At 38.2% G+C, this 17,026-nt stretch overlaps 1 protein-coding gene across 1 annotated transcript; it reads left to right on the top strand.

Annotated features, from left to right (window-relative positions):
- The first annotated feature begins 6,826 nt into the window (after nt 1–6,826).
- LOC139735762 (TLC domain-containing protein 2-like) lies at nt 6,827–16,191 on the top strand. The gene is made up of 4 exons (XM_071646514.1): nt 6,827–7,014; nt 11,461–11,546; nt 13,955–14,037; nt 15,784–16,191. The coding sequence occupies exons 1-4, from the start codon at nt 6,827–6,829 to the stop codon at nt 16,189–16,191; spliced, it is 765 nt and encodes a 254-aa protein (XP_071502615.1).
- The last annotated feature ends 835 nt before the right edge of the window (nt 16,192–17,026 follow it).

Genomic DNA, 17,026 nt, shown 5'->3' with positions numbered 1-17,026 from the left:
TTTATGATACACAAAGTAAAATGATGGTGTATCAATCTGATAATTGTATGTATTGACACAAAGACTTGCAACTTATGTGAAAGATATTTTTCTATCATGCTAGGTTAATTGGATGTAGCAGCATGTTATTACAGAGAACCTAGAAGATGTGATTGTATAAGTTCTAGTTCTTTTGTTTTACCAGAAAAGAAAAATTGTGTTGCATGTTGAAAAGACAGAGAATGTGTAATGATTTAGAACTTTGCTTATCCTTCATCTGTTATATACCTTCAGCTTTCTTACAGATAACATTACAAAAATGTTTCAAAATTAAAAGTAAATGATCAGAGGACAGTATTTCCCCTGTGTTTGTATTGTAAGTGTGTATACCAGCCATGATACTTTGTGTTAATGATGTTTTGTCAGTGTCAAAGTAATCATTAGTAATTGTGTTGTTGTTTTTTTCCAAATCAGATATTGCATTTGTAAATACATGTACAAGCAGTATAACCACCATTAAATATCATTGTAGTGTACATTTAACATCAGTGTTTGTGCGTGATTCAATTTTATTGTATGTGTGTAGTTCTCTCTGTCTCATGCTCATTGCAGAAAAAAAAAAATTGGTTTGCTAACATATTCGATTTACTTGCATACCTTATATAATTATGACAAAGTTATTATGACACAGCATTTTATTACAAATAAAAAAGAAACTGCCTGACATAGCATCAACCAAGGCATGCAAAGTTGATTTAGCAAGTCATGAAATGCATAGTGTATGTATAAATGTTGATGGAATTATTTGTTAATCAAAGGAATATTATCCATAAATTTTATTATATTCATAAACCAACCTTTTGAAATATAGATATGAAAATATATTTTAGTACGAGAATATCTTAGAGAAATGCATACTTTCCTTTGCCCAGTAATTTGATTTAAATATCAAGCTGATTCAGGGGAGATATGAAATCAGCAAAGCTGACCCGCTTTCTCCGACTGTACTCGAAGGGCGTGCCCTGATGACAACTTGTATGACGTAGCTCTGACGCTGTTCTCTGATTGGCGCGTCGAGAGTGCTAAGAGATCGAGGCGATCATCGTGTCTCGTTCAATCGTTCATCACACTCTAACGAAAGTCACGCATGCATCGTGACAAGGCATCACCGTGAATAAATGATTCTGTTCTCTACACTTCACGTATGCTTAGAGTTTGAATGAGGTTTACTGGGATATAATCTTTCTCATTATATCAATACATTCTAAGTGTTTGAGAACTTCGTGAGATCGTACTGACAAGTATAAAAAGCAAACAAAATAGTTTGGGTAAATCGTTTGGAAGGAAGAACAGAGCAAATCTTTTACGGATTATGTTATTGGTTTTCAGAGGGTTTCGTTTTTTCAACACGGCTAAGGGGGTGTTGTAAGAAAGTTGCAATCAATTGCAAGTTACAGTCGATTCTGTTGCAAGAAAGTTGCATAACTTTGCGATTGATTACAAGCTCCCTGAATTCTTGCAACGGAAACTTGCGATTGATTGCAAGTTGCAATTACTCCATCTATTGCAAATTTTGCAATAGATATTTGGGTATTGATTGCAACTCGGCTTTCTTGCAACACCCCATACGAGCTGTTTATGTACAAAGCCACACAAAATGCCTTGCATTCTAATAGTAGGCTACTTGCAACTGAGCAAAATATCTACAACACGGATATTGCATACATAAACACCGAAAAACTTACGAAGTATAACATAATGTGGGACACAAAGATGAGAGAACTCATGAGCACGATCCAGTTTGATGACAGTCGTTAATGTGCAAGGCTCGGTGGAAAAGATCGCATACTCTCAGTCGTGATTCGTGAGGTTGCTGGTTCGAATCCCCTGGCTACTGCAGCGGTCAGGTCCCTTACAGGCAAGACACTTTATCCTCATTGTGTAGACCTTTAAAGGGGGCTTAACGCTGCCATTCCGATCCCTTGGTAGCTTGGTCACTCATGCAGTGGCCACGTCAAGATGAATCCCAACGAATTTAATCCAAACTAGAGAATCCATGTTATGTTACCAAACTTGTGACCACGGAGCATTTCCCTTGAGATTTATCCAACCGCACAGAAGATCTCGAAGCGAAAATAATTTTCACGGCATAAATAATGTTTGATCGAAATATAATCACCCCGTTCTTGTTGCCACTATTTTGCTGCGGAAACAACCATCAGCTTGGCAGACAGGATGCCTTGTTACTGTTCTGACGTGGCATGGACAAGCAGTATAGATCAAACCTCAAATAAACCAGAAAGCAGTGCGTCTTTTGTTTCCAACTCTTATGACAATATCTATACAACAATATGCATCCCATATATATCTATGACATTAAGGGTCAGAAAAAAAAGACCCCACAATAGCTTAATTTAGCATAGAGAGGTTCCTCTATTATGATTGCGCTCAAGGCAAAATCGAAAACCAAATACTTTTGTTTCTCAGTGTTCTAGAGATCCAAGTTAAAAGAAGAACATATCGAAGATAATGATTATTACGGTATTACATGCTTAATCAAGAAGCGTTTACTAGACGCGTTACTAATTAGACAAACATATAGCTGGAGGGCGATACTAGCACTTTCCCTCGTACAGAAGCAATACGAACCGTAACGTTTACGTGTAAACCTTAGAACAGGTGCGATATGATTATCTGTTGTTGCTTGGCAGCCTATTGTTATCAGAAGTTTATTTTCCCCCATTCGATGATAAATAAGGACGCATGGTCTGAAACAGAAAGAGGACTCGGGCTATCCAATCCAGCGATCCAAACGGTACAGCTTCTAGTCCCGAACACGTCATTTCGTCAAATTTCCTAATTAGAGAACGAGGCGCGGAAGTGGTCATTAAGCCCCCTAATGCGGCTCACGAGCATGTGGAACACGCGAATAAAACTGCCACGCTCTTTTACTCGCCACCTGACGTCTGTTTTCGACCATACATGCCATCCAGCCATAAAGGTGTATTTTTGTAGGACGCGAAGTGCTAACTATAGACGATTCGTGAAGCGAGCGAATTATGACATGATTCAATTTAAAAATTTACCACCGTTCTATTTTCAGATTTTGCGGTTTGGGGCACCTAGAAGAGAGTGTCATTAAAGACCCCCTCCCCCTCTTTGTGTGTGTGTGTGTGTGTGTGTGTGTGTGCCTGTTATGTCATGTATCCCTTTCAGGTTCAGAGCATGGCAATATAATATCTATATCTATTAATATGTATATAAATTAGGCCTATAGATGAATGTTGAAATAAAATGGTGAGTAAGCAATCATCAGTAATATGCAGCATTTAACATTTGTCACTATGAATATAATATGAGAAAAGTGTAGTTACAGAGGAAGCCTATGCGACTCATGAAATATGAATGAATTAATCAATATGTCGTAACACTAATATACAATATCATGTATATAAGTCTAAGGCAACCCTCAATGAAAAGATGAACCCCGATCGTGGTTCTGCGCTCTGCACGTCGGTGAAAAGTCAACAGAAGGTGAAACCTTGTACAATCTAGAGTTTATTGAACGACTCGGATATTCAAGTAACCTTGCCTTGCAAGACTCAAACATGAAGACTGAATCCAATTTTACTCTCTTCAAGTCCTGTCAATTCAAACCAGTTAGATTTTTAATCCGAAAACAGTGCCATATCACTTTCAGAGCTGTAGCTTTAGATGGCGCTGTTGCATTTACTAATCTTGAAACCTTCTAATACAATCATGTAGAGTGCAGTGGGATAGGAAAGCCACGGAAGTTCAAATCACGTGTCATAAATCATTCCTGATTTGGCAACAAGCCTATAATACAACGAAAACATCTTTCATGGATATATCTTATTATCCCATGACAATAAGTCATTATGTTTTAATGCCAAGTTTGAATTATTTTGCTCGTGAAAGAAGTCTTGAGAATGATAATTAAGTTCGTTGAAGACTCACCCGCATCATAATGAATCATTTTTTCGATATCACTGAGTATGCGCTAGCATCAGTGCTCAGAATTACATTCATGTCAATGTTTTATAAAGCAATCATTTTCCATCTCTGATTCACAAACACGCCACATGACAGTGGCGGATCCAGAGGGGGGCGCAACCGGCGCACGCCCCTCCCCTTTAATTTTCATTAAAAACAAAGAAAATAAAAAGAAAAATATGAAATGAAACCCGGAAGTGGCACCAGAAATATTAGTCACGCCCCCCCCCCCCCCTTTACAGAATTCCTGGATCCGCCCCTGCATGAGATAACATCCTGCTATTCTGAACTTTCATTATAATATCTTTATCTGCTCATCTCTATAAGTTGTAAACTTTGTCAACATTGATCGGCACCCCCATTTGACAATCCATAATTCACTCTGATTGTAACAAATAGATAATTATCTATTTCATAGTACAATAGCTTTAATCTTGTTTCCCTGAAAATGAAGCAAATTGACGTGATAAAATACAATAGCAAGAATTTTGCAGAGAGAACATCATATAATAAAAAGAGAAAATCTTATGCCTGTATAGGACCGTAACCATTCATGAATGATTTGATTGGAAATATAAATCTGATGTTCACGAACTTTTCTGACGAATATCGATTCACTGAATAGAGAATATCTATGCTCAAATTAGAACCAATACCTTCGTATGGAGATAAAAACGGTTTGTTTTCTACAATTATTTGCTGTGGTATTTTTCTTGAAGGGAGAAGGGGAGTTATGAACTAAAAGTTAAACGTTACCTGAAAAATAATAAAAGATTCTTTGTTATGATTTTCGGAAAAGAAACTTTTCAACGAGTCAAGCATGAACTAAAAAACATATTATCAATCATGCAACTTTGATAGTGTGCCGATTATTGCCTTCTATAATATTATGGTTTTATGTCCTAGTTGATGAACACCAGCTGCTCTAGGCCTAAGGCTTACATGGACCCCAAATACGGAGAGGGGATGGGATGGGTAGCTGCAGTCCCTATAACCCGCCAATTTTGGCTGCAACAAAAAAACACACAAACAAGCAAACTTACAAACAAACAAACAAACAAAAAAAACGCACCAAAATTACATTTTGGATTTAGAAACAAAAAATACATTTAAATTCTGGAAAAAGACCATCAACAAACCATGCTTAAACCAAAGATTCGCCAAGGCATCAGAATATATATATATATATATATATATATATATATATATATATATATATATATATATATATAATTATGTATATATATGATATTTCCAGGAGCATTAATGTCTGTAGAGGATGGACCCTGGACACATCCAATTTAAAAACCGTTCTGCGGCCTGTGTTTTAACTATTATACCAACGTACTCTCTCCTCAGCCAGTATCATTTTCAGTTTTTCAAACTCGTGGTTGGTTACTGCTGCATAAATTACTAATATCGATATTCCTGTGTAACGTTCCGAATATTTGTCACACATTGACTATTTCCGTTGACCCTTCGCTTCCCGAGTGGATCCCCCCCCCCCCCCCCCTGTTATCAGTATATGAGTATACTATAATGAATGCATTCTCTCTTACAAAGTGTAGCACCTGAAAGCTGGACACTATTAATTAGATAAAAGAGCTCCCAAGTGCTTAAATGCTTAAATTCAGGTTCAGTACGTATCAATTGTCGAATGAAATGTAATAGAATGTGCTGTACAGCGTACATATCTTCAGACCAAGTGTTTCAAAAGGATACACATCTTGTGATTTTTATTTTTGTTAAAAAGTGGTTTATAAGCCTATAATCTACTTAACCCTCTGCGTACCACAGTAATCTCCTGTCCATGGTATGTGTGTGAAATAGGCTCATGTGCACATTTTGACTCACTGGCAGATAAAGGGTAAATAACAGCTCGGATTTCTCTTTAACTTTACACCGATTTATTGCTTTTTCTTGTCAATACTGTTAAATCCTCATCTTATTATCGAAAGGACACAGTCCTGAACCATTTCCGGGGGGGGGGGGGGGGGGGGGGTGTGGGTTATAATACACTCCATCCTGATGGTGCGTGGATCTTGAAAGCGCATAAGGTAAATCTAATCTTGAAAAGCTCCTCAAAGGAACAGCATCAGGTTAGAGTTAAAGTCGTTTTGCTTGGACAGGAAAAGCACAAGTGAGAGCGACTCAATGATTCAACTGATTCAACCGAAACAGGGTCAGTCAACAGAACGAAAAATAAGATAAAGAGAGGGTGAGACAGTGAGAGGGAGAGAGAGAGAGGGAGAGAGAGAGAAAAAAAGAATCCTTCAAGTTTCAAGAATGTCCAAGTGACCGGAATGGTTGCCCGCATTTATCCTTCCGTTGAAACCACTGACTTGTTCAGCCGTATCATGCAAATCGGGATCTCGCCAGCACCTACAAAAGCACATGGCACACACCCACACACATATACACACAGCAGGGAATAATTCTTACCATTGTATATAGTTTCTCTAGAGCTACACACAACTGCAGGGACCATCAATCGTTCTGTCTGTCGTCGTACTGAGCAAGTCCTGGATTCTACGTTCAGTCTTGCCATTTTAAAGTCTTTAGTTTAAACTTGGCTATTCAACACTTTACTCCCAGGGTATACAGTTCATACGGATGCTCGGACCGTTATGTTTTGTTAACATTCCTATTGCGGAATGTTCTTGTCGTCATGTAGGTATACTAAGTAGGCTACTTAGTAATCCAAGACACGGACCTTTAGGGATGTCCATATAGGAGCGGTCAGGTATACAAAACAGTGCGACTCCGGAGTAGAAAACTATCCCTTTTTTTATCACTATCTTGCAATCGTATTCCCGCTACCCAGCATTTTGAGATGTTGTCGTCTGCAACTGTTGGCGCCATGTTCGTGGGCTCTTCACTGGCCTTCTCGCTGCTCAACGCGGCTCTGAGGAAGAGTCCGCCAGACGAAAAGTTCGTCGCCCCGGCCAAGAGACACAAATGGCGGAACGAGGTGTGCTCGCTGACACACGCCGTGGTCGTCGCCTTCGGAGCCGTCCACTGGTAAGCCCCGGGGAGTTTTAATATCGTTGCGAAAAGAATACCCACGAGTTCATTGATACAGCTTCACAATCATTAACAGAAGGGGATCGAAGAGTTCCTTTTGTACCCCCCCCCCCGATAAATTGAAAAAAAAAGAAGAAAATATATTTTGTTACAAAACACATTTATATAGGTAGGAATTTCATGTAAGAAGAGCAGGTTAATGGAATGGCTCGTATCTATGGTCCCGGGAATGAAACATCCATAAATTTGAATGCATTACGAAAACGGCCTATATGGACATCCGGGTTGGACATAAATGTAATAATAATGATAATAATAATAATAATACATACAATTTATATAGCGCCGTTCTCCACTTTGATTAAATGCTCAAGGCGCTTTACAATTGTACATCAAAGCAAACAGACTGAAGATAAAGTACATCATCGTAATGATGTACATAAACTCTCAAACAACTCTGGTCGGGTTACTTTCAATGGGTGCGGTCAACAGTTAAGCATGCAGATTTAGGTGTTTCTGGGTATGTGTTGTAAGACCGTGGTTAGACCAATACTTGTCATTTCTGATGATCAAGTGTTCATCTCCAAATTGTAAAGTTACTGTCTGGAATAACTGGCAGAGTTTGTTTTAACTAACCATTCCAAAAGAAAAGACAGAACCCAACAGAGGAAAGCTAAGACATTGATTATAAATCGACACAATAGGCTAGGGTTGGCGATAAATCTGTGGTTCATTGTAGACTTTAATCCTTTCACTTGTGTCAATTTCTTATTACCAAATTCAGCTGTTCAATCGTATTAAAAGCTGTACGTGAAGTTGCGGGTGTTTTGTTCAAGTGCAGTTGAGACTCAAATCCTATCTGGATGGTCATCGTTGAAGTTATTCAGCTATGGGTAACATTCTTGTTTAATACTTTTTACAGCAGAAGAATGTAATTTTCGTTAGCTTTTTGAACGCTGTAAATCAATGGAAAATCATGAGGTAATGACATCATTATTTAAACATTTATGAACAATATACATTTAGAATATTTATGCAAAAATAAGCGAATCTTTACAACATCATAACTTCCTTGTTTCAATCCGATTTAGATTAAAATCCGATTCAGATTAAAAGAATTGCATTGATGTGCTCGTAAAGTTATTGTTTCTCTTTTTTCTGTCTTAAAAATCAAGCTATTTATGGTCCGTGCAGAAAAAAATTATTTTCAGGTTGTGTATACAAGTGGTACTCAGACCATGTGCTTGTAACAGTTTTTTATTTCTTTATCATTCCTAAGAGCATTAGTCACCATGCATGATGAAAACCTCTTGTAATGAGCATACAATTCTAAGAGGAATTCAAAGGTTATTTGATAAAAATCGGTTTTGAAATGGCTGAGATATCACAAAATAAAGTACAACAAAGTGGTCCTAATAAAAGGTATAGGTCCCATCTTTTGTTAGGACCTCTCTTTTTGAGGATATCTCAGCCATTTCAAAACCATTTTTCATCAAATAGACTTTGTACGCTCTTTCATATTTCAGTTCCGAAGAGGTTTCTCATTATCTCACAAAACAAGTTGAAAAACCTAAAGCCCCATCTCAACCAAAACTATACCATCCCTTTAAAAGAAGAAGAAGGAAAAAAAAGCCCGTACCACGAAGAAAGATAAACTTTGACTGCAATGGGGAATAAAACCTTTATAAAACCAATGAGAATATCAAAACAGATCCGTGAATATTAAAACGAATCAGACAGACACGTAATATCGAAGTTATATATAGGATAATATTGAATGATCCCGCCTTACCATCACATCTTGAAGGGCGAAATGTTTCAACATTTGCTCTCCAAAGATACATTTTCTTTCTGACCTTACCCGAGATTACTATCACTTAGTGTATACCTGCGTAAGATATCAAGTAAGTAAACCCATCACGTTGGTATATTTGTGTGCAGAACTCGAATCATTTAGGAAGTGACGTCATGGTCACGTGATGAAGACGACTACTTCTACTTCCAACAGAAGATGACTTGGTTTGTGGTACAAATGTATTTCCATATCTCATATTCCTTCATACTTGTCAGATTTCCCTAATCTAGTTCTCTGTCGTCCTTCTTGTATGACACCGCGTGCCTAAATAAAACTCGCCGATCTGCTGCTCGAATCTAACATCGTTACTTATTGCAGTAAATGGATGCCTTTTCTGATCACACGGAGTGTCTGAAAGTGTTCTGGCATGGTTTGTTTGCACTTTTTTTTTTACCAGCACAGGCACACCTATCTCAATACTCATATTCAGTGTGAAGCATTTAACTTTTTCTGTCCAGTCGGTAACATATTTGTGTATGCAATGTCAATGGCATTTTAAGATTGCTTTGCAGGAGGGGATTAATGTTCTTTCTTCGTGTATCTAGTACTACTATATAAAATACTGGTTAGTCCTGATATAAATCCAGCAGCTCCCAACCGATTGCTCAGAGAGTAGACAGAGGGTTGTTCAGAATTTTTGTTTGATTTGTTGTTTATTTTGTGGTGTTTGCGTTTTTGTGTCACTTAAAACATTTTTATGAAAGGGCGGGAATGTTAGAATGAATGCATAAAAGGAATGCACAGCCATGTGAACTGGGCATGATTATTTGTAGCACATGCCTGGTGTCAATAACAATAGCCTAAAGACATTGGAATGTTATATAAAAAGCTATCTGAATCTTAACGTCTAGACACGACATGAGTCAGATTATTCGCTATCTATATCATGGCAGCATATATCCGGAATGATGATCTGACTACATTTCAATGCAGTACATATGAACGTATACATTTCGATCTACTTGGTGCGCGCCTATATCACAGATCAGCATGACTTCGTGTGTAATATTGCTAACTTTGATGGCGAAGTAACAAAACAGTATGACGAATTTGACCCCTACCATCAAATTGCCCTTCGAAAATTGCGAATGCTAAATTCATCCCGCACACCCATGCATACCCACAAACTGAGTTAGTGTATGTATATGATACCATTTACTATCATTTGTTATCTGCATTTTTCAAAGACACGTTGGGAGGCTCGTTTTCTAGGCGGTTAGTTCGCTCCCTCTAGTACGAGACCTATAAAAAAAAGGTGAACAAAAAGGCAGGTACAATAGTTTTATTTCCCCGCACTCTACGACGTCCTTGGTAAGTTTATTCATTTCCAGAAGAGTGTAAAAAGACGAGAGAGCAACTAACCGTAATAATAAATACTGGTCCCTGGTGAAGGACCCCATCCCTTCTATTTACGGTATCGTGTTCTAGACTCACTTGAATGGATTTAGGGGATATTTCTTTAAAAATCTAAATATGAGTACCAAGGAGACACGACCTCAACGCATCGAAAAGTCTGAACAAAACACAATTCAGAAAATCTTCTCGAACTTTTACTGACCTCTGGTTTTAACCTGACAAGAAAGCATACTTCACCTGCCCCCTGAATAGAAGAAGTGAAACAGACTACACAATTTGAAAGGGAATGGGGAAGATAGTGGCGGATCCAGAGGGGGCACTTATCTTTCGTTAAAAACAAAAGAAATGAAAAGAAAGAAATGAAATGAAACCCGTACTGTGGCACTAGAAATATTAGTTGCCCCCCCCCCCCCCCCCCCCCTTTACAGAATTCTTGGATCCGCCCCTGGAAGAGAAGGGAGTGGGGTTGAACCCGTCGTTCCTCCACCACCAGCGGGGTTTGGACCAGAAATGCTGGATCTCAGAAGCTCTATACGAACAACCATTCATGAGCGCAAGATGATGGTGATAATGACGGTGATGGTGAGACCAAAAGCAACAAACTCCATCTTTCAGAAAGCAACATGATATCAATTAGGAACTGGAGCACGTTCCCAGAAACTCACCAAGACACGCCAAAGACTGGGCAACTTCTTCAACCAGAGAGTATAGTCACTCTTTTACTGACCTCTTATGCCCAGTCCAAAGACTGGGCATAAGAAACAACTTTTTCAACCATAGAGTAGTCTAGAGAGTTGGAGCAAACTCGCAGAAGATGCAGTGTCCAATCACCGACACTTTTCACATTCAGTGACATTCAAAGAGAAATTGCCCAATTTGGGTTACTGACGGGCCACAAAGCCCCCTTAACCCCGCCGCACTTTGCAATCTATTCGTGAAGAAGGAAGTGTGGTATTTTGCAGTAAATTCAAGGTAGATTCATGTGCTTATGGCGTACCGATGATCAGAATTTTATCAATGATGAGAACAAAATGATGATGATGATGATGATGATAATGATGATGATGATGATGATGATGATGATGTTCGTGATAAAATGGTGAGTATTATGATCATAATAATGACTATAATTCTTACCATTATCAATACTAATATCGTTGTTGGTATTGTCATTTACTGCATTAAAATCGATCTCCTTTTTAATATTTTCTTCCCTTTGTCTTTCGCTGTAGCTGGACTATGCTACCTCCCGGGGGCAGCACACAAAAAGACGTATCTTACTTGAGGGAGGCCGAGGTGTTTGGCGCCATTTCGTCAGGTATGGAATAGTCGCTATAAAAAAAACATGTTACACCATGTGGTTAAAAGTTATCTCCGTTGAACGAATGTTTTCGTCATTTTATGACACATTCTTCTGTCATGTATTATACCGTGTCGTATAACGTATTATGGTGGTTCGCGTTAAAGGGACCATGCAGTGCAAATGCATGTTGGCTCGTATTGATGCACAATACCCTGTTCATCGCTTTCGTAGCCAAAAGAACATGTAAATACATATGTGTCATATATTCTATAATGATATTTCTATCATTCTTTTTTTTCAGATTAGGAAGATACGCCGACAAATAAATCTCCCAGACCAAGCTTTTGCCTGTGTCGTAATCTCTCAATCACTGGCAAAGTACTGATATGATTAACAAGGACACATAGACTGAACATAACTTGCATGCTTTTCTGCATTGTCTTTTGTTATTTAATTAATAACATGGAAACTTGGAAGATTTGCTTAGTCTAGGGAAAGGTGCATTCCAGTGCATTTTCTAAATCATATCATTGCCTTAGCAATGATTGACAGATGATGTCCTTGACAGAAACTGGGTTCGGATTTGTGTGTGTGTGTGTGTGTGTGTGTGTGTGTGTGTGTGCGTGTGTGTGTGTGTATGTGTATGTATCCAAGCAATCTGAAAAAAGTAGTATAAGAAACAGTGGTATAAGATAATTATATATGGCATGAATTTGATATTCATTTTGCTACATAAGTGATGTTGAGGGTATCATTAAATCAACACGAGCTAACATAATGCATTTGCAATGTACTCTTCCTTTGAGCGTTCGATGTAACCTTGATCCATGCTGTGATGAGACAACATTACCTTCTCTGCCGAAAAACAAAAACAAAAACGTGTAACTTCCACACCCTCGGGGAATTCCCATACAATAGCATATAACTTCCAGCTGAAAAGTTTCAAATGTTTGAAAACATGCAGACAAGAATAAATGACGAGAATCATTGTAATCATACATAATGTACAATTCATGATATATAATATATAATATATAATACATAATATGTAATATATAATATATAATATGATATGTAATATACAATATATAATATATGATATATATAATAGAGGTTTTCTAGTTTAATTCATCTATGCTCTATTCAGACTAACGAAATCTTTGTTCTTGTCCATTTTTCACAGTGAAATAGTTTCAAATGCAATTACACTCTATGTTTGGTTGACTTGCACTATACGGAGAAAAATCGTGCAAACAAAAAAGTAAAATTCACCGAGAAAATGACAGACGGAGTATATAATTTAATTTTCATATAGTTTTACAATATTCATGTAGTGACATAGGTCACAATCAAGTATACAAATTAATTAATGCTATGATATAATCACCTCACTATATACTCTCCATTCAATTTCTGTATTATACACAGATAGAATAAGATCACTATTTTATATGAGACCTGATTTACACGTAGATCGATAGTTACGCAGCTGCAAACTTTGTCCCTAGGCGAGAATCATCATCATCATAAGCAACCATTTGGCACAAAGGATACAAGTGCTTTCTTCTTTGATCCTATAATATTCTTCACAGGATTTTGGTGAAGGTTTGTGTCCAGGTCATTGGAAGACCGTCAGTATGGAGTGATGAAATCATCACCTCAGCTAATTTACATACGTGATTGTGACCAAGACATGGCAATTAATTAATTGATTAATTCATTCATTCATTCATTCATTCATTCATTCATTCATTCATTCATTCATTCATTCATTCATTCATTAATCAATTAATGGCGCTGCTCCGAGAAACTGTATTAGTTTCATATCAATGCATATCTTCCTCACTTTGTATGTATCCGATTTTCATGAAACAATTAGCCTATTTAACTGCTTTGTTTATTCATTTAAATTCTGTATAGCGTTCGAGCCAAATTGAACATGTGGAATTGGACCAATGATTATACAGATACAACAACAACAACGACAACAACAACAACATCGACGACGACGACGACGACGACGACGACAACAACAAAAAACGAAATTATCTTGCCAGGGTTTTCAAAATACTATCTTTACGGAACTCGATATCACAGATACATCGTTTGAAGACGATATTTAATTGTTTTGCCACTTAACTTCGCGAAACAACGATGCCATTTTCGCTCTCAACGTTTTTGAAATGTCACGCGAGCGACCTGTACATGGAGGCAATGCTGAGCAAAACATCAGCGACTGTACGGAATATGTAAAGTATATATATATATATATATATATATATATATATATATATATGATTACACTTTACAATCGACGAGGTAATAAAATAAATGCAGGTAGCCTTAGTAGCTTGGAAGATGGCGTGTCAGGAAAAGAAAGAGTGAGTAACCTATAGTCTCATCATTACGTGTTTTCTCCACAGGTTATTACCTCTACGACTTCGCAGACCTGATGCTCCATAACTCCCTCGCCAGGGTGACCGGCTTGTGCGTCCACCATGTAGTGGTAAGTTTGTCGGGGGGGGGGGGGGGGGGGGGGATCAGAGCGATCTTTGAAAACAGTGTGTCGAACAATGGCATTTATGATTATACCACCTCTCCTCAGGAAAATGCTGCAAATAAGTGTAAGGTGCATTGTTCTATTTCATGGTCACTTTGACTGTAAAATGATTTTTTTTTCATCTTTTATATTTCATTTTTTCTTGCCTTTTTCAAACCAAAATTATAATAGAAAGTAGATTGAACAGTTATTGAGTAGGCCTAACAGGTATTGAAAGTTGAATTACTTTTTATATTCTCCCTAAGCTGCACTCAAGAGGTTCATGATACAACCCAAGAATCTCCCAAAATAGTTGAATGTATTTTCTAAATCTGAACCCTTAAAAAATCAACAAGAAAGATCTCTCTGAATTCGAAGAAATTGTAGAGCATGTCCCGTCTCACTTCCTATTCATCAATTGCCTAAAACCTCGCTATTGAAAAAAAAAAAGCCTGTGATTTTATACAGACCATGGTATGGATATTTCAGAAGTGACAGTGACGGAATACATCTTAAACGGATTAGAATATAGCACTTTATAGCTGTCGATGAGAGTTGTTGGCTGGATCTAGACACAAATTCGTGGAGAAGGGTTCAACGACCTAGTCAGTGTCCCCTGTCACTTTTCACCACCGCCTGACAATAGCGGTTGTTAACCCCTGTTGAATGAAGAGGTAAAAATTATTAATGTTACTTTGGGGAATTCTGAATATGATTTTATTCTCCCTTTGATGCCAATAATTACTTCAGTCTGTCGGGATGGTGTCTTGAAGTTTAGGCAGGCGTCTTCGTTTCAGAATATTTTCTGGGCGCGCTGACGAAGAACTCCATAGAGAAAGAAACCATTTTACTTATATATTGACTCACTTACCATGCTTTTTAACTTGTTAGGTTAATAGCTCAGAGTAAATTTATCAGTTTTGTTTCATTCGGTTTGTATTAGGTCCAATGAGTGAATAATAGTAATACTAATTGCTTTCATCTACTTCAATAGCAACTAGAAACCCTTCCTTCTATTCCTTGAAAGGAGTGCATGCCCGTTCAAAATTGTTTCCCGAATTGATAATTAATCAATTATGTTAATGATGTATGAAAATTAATATGCTTTTTAGTATACTTATGTGAGCAACTCAGTGTTTGAATTTGTTTTCTTGGTATTCTCTCGATCCGTTTTGTTTTTAGCCGAATCAGTATATAACAACACTTGATTACACCATTGTCGTTATGATTGAACGGGTCCTTAGCGAGTCATATTTCTCAGGGTTTATCCCGCGAGACCGACACCCACGAGTCATACGGCGCACGAGTTCGACATTGAAAAATGGTCCATGAGTCAGACAGCCCGAGAGTCATACGGTCTATAGTCTGACACTAAGGCAAACAGGGCCCACGATTTCGACACTAATCAAGAGATCCACGAGTTTGACACAAGGCAAAAAACGGCCTACGAGTTCGACATTACATCGTGGGGCTTTATGTGTCGATCTCGTGGGCCTTGTTTGCTTTATGGCGAACTCGTAGGTGGGCCTTATTTACCTATATGTCTGACATAAGGGCATTATTTGCTTGGCGTCAAATTCATGGGCTGTATGCTATAACTCGTGGGTTGTTAATGGGTGTCGAACTCGTTGGACGTAGCCTACTCGCATCTGACATCATGATCGCGTTTTAAGTTTTTTTTTTTTTTAATTTCCCCCCTCTCTCTTGCGGCAGGGTATCGGTTGTTTCTATACCTCCTACGTAATGGGTCGCTTCTACGACTATTGCGTTTACTGCATGCTCGTGCACCTTGCCGGCATTTTCCTCCACCTCCGCATACTCATGGTCATGCACGGGATCGACAAGGGTCATCCGATATACCGTGCCAACGCGCTCGTAAACGTTGTCGCCTTTGCCACCTTTCGGCTGGGCATAATGTTCTACGTCCTTGTCATGGTACTGGCGGAACCGGGTCTAGGGGCGATCGCGAGAGTCATCACGTCCATACTCATGGGCGGCCTTGTTCTCCTCAACGTGGTGCTCTTCAAGCGGCTTGTCGTGAGCGACGTCCTACCGCTACTAACCGGGTCATCGCCAGCGTCCGCAAAAAAGAAGGATGACAACATACTCGATACAACATAACGGATCCTCCGGGGATCACTGAACGTTTGTATCTATCCAACTGAATAAATTTGTCGACCAGCCATTTACAAAGTACTATACCGCACCCACGTTTATTCTCAGGAAGATTTTACACCGCGTGCTTCCCTAAAGTGCTTTTCATCGCTCCCCCTTTGTTTTCTCCACACCTTTGTGGACTGTGATCGCTGATCAATATGTCTTCATTCAGTTTTTATCAGTTTGTAATCAATTTAAGTTTGTAATCAGTTTAAGTTTGTAATCAGTTTAAGTTTGTAATCAGTTTAACCTGATTACAGAGATTGCATGAGAAGGCAAAGGATATAGGCCTACGCAATATAGATTTACATCTGGGATTTATGTTAACTTCTGAACACTTGTCTTGGTTCTTACTTTTGACAATAGTTATGGAACTGTTATTGGTGGTAGATAATAAGCACTAGATTCACATGATTTTGTATCTTGATGTTTTACTTGAGTACTGTTTGTGTAATTCTCAGGGATGTGAAACATTCTATATTTGCCAATCACCAACCCGAAGCTCATTTTTTTTTTCAAGCACAATGATATCTTCCAAGATTGAGTGATGTTCACAACTCTTGGCTATTATAGATAACAAAGCCACATAGTTTTAGTCCATTTTGTGATATGTGTCTCTCTCACTGCCAAACATTTTTTATGGTGTCGAACATATGGTGTGATTCGGAAATGCAGGCGAAGCCAGTGTCGGCATTGTTTGGAAATGTTATCAACGAAAAGAATCCTAGTGAGAGGTAACACACGGGGAATGATTATAGGAAGGTTGCTTACTGGTAAAATTTGAAAGAATCGGTACAGT

The sequence above is a fragment of the Diadema antillarum genome, unplaced genomic scaffold (genome assembly GCF_040938485.1).
Source record: "Diadema antillarum isolate AM-2024a unplaced genomic scaffold, OU_Dant_1.0 seq00000597_RagTag, whole genome shotgun sequence".
In the NCBI taxonomy this organism is placed as follows: domain Eukaryota; kingdom Metazoa; phylum Echinodermata; class Echinoidea; order Diadematoida; family Diadematidae; genus Diadema; species Diadema antillarum.
Note: the sequence above shows the minus strand (reverse complement) of the source record. Positions and strands in the feature narration are given on the sequence as shown.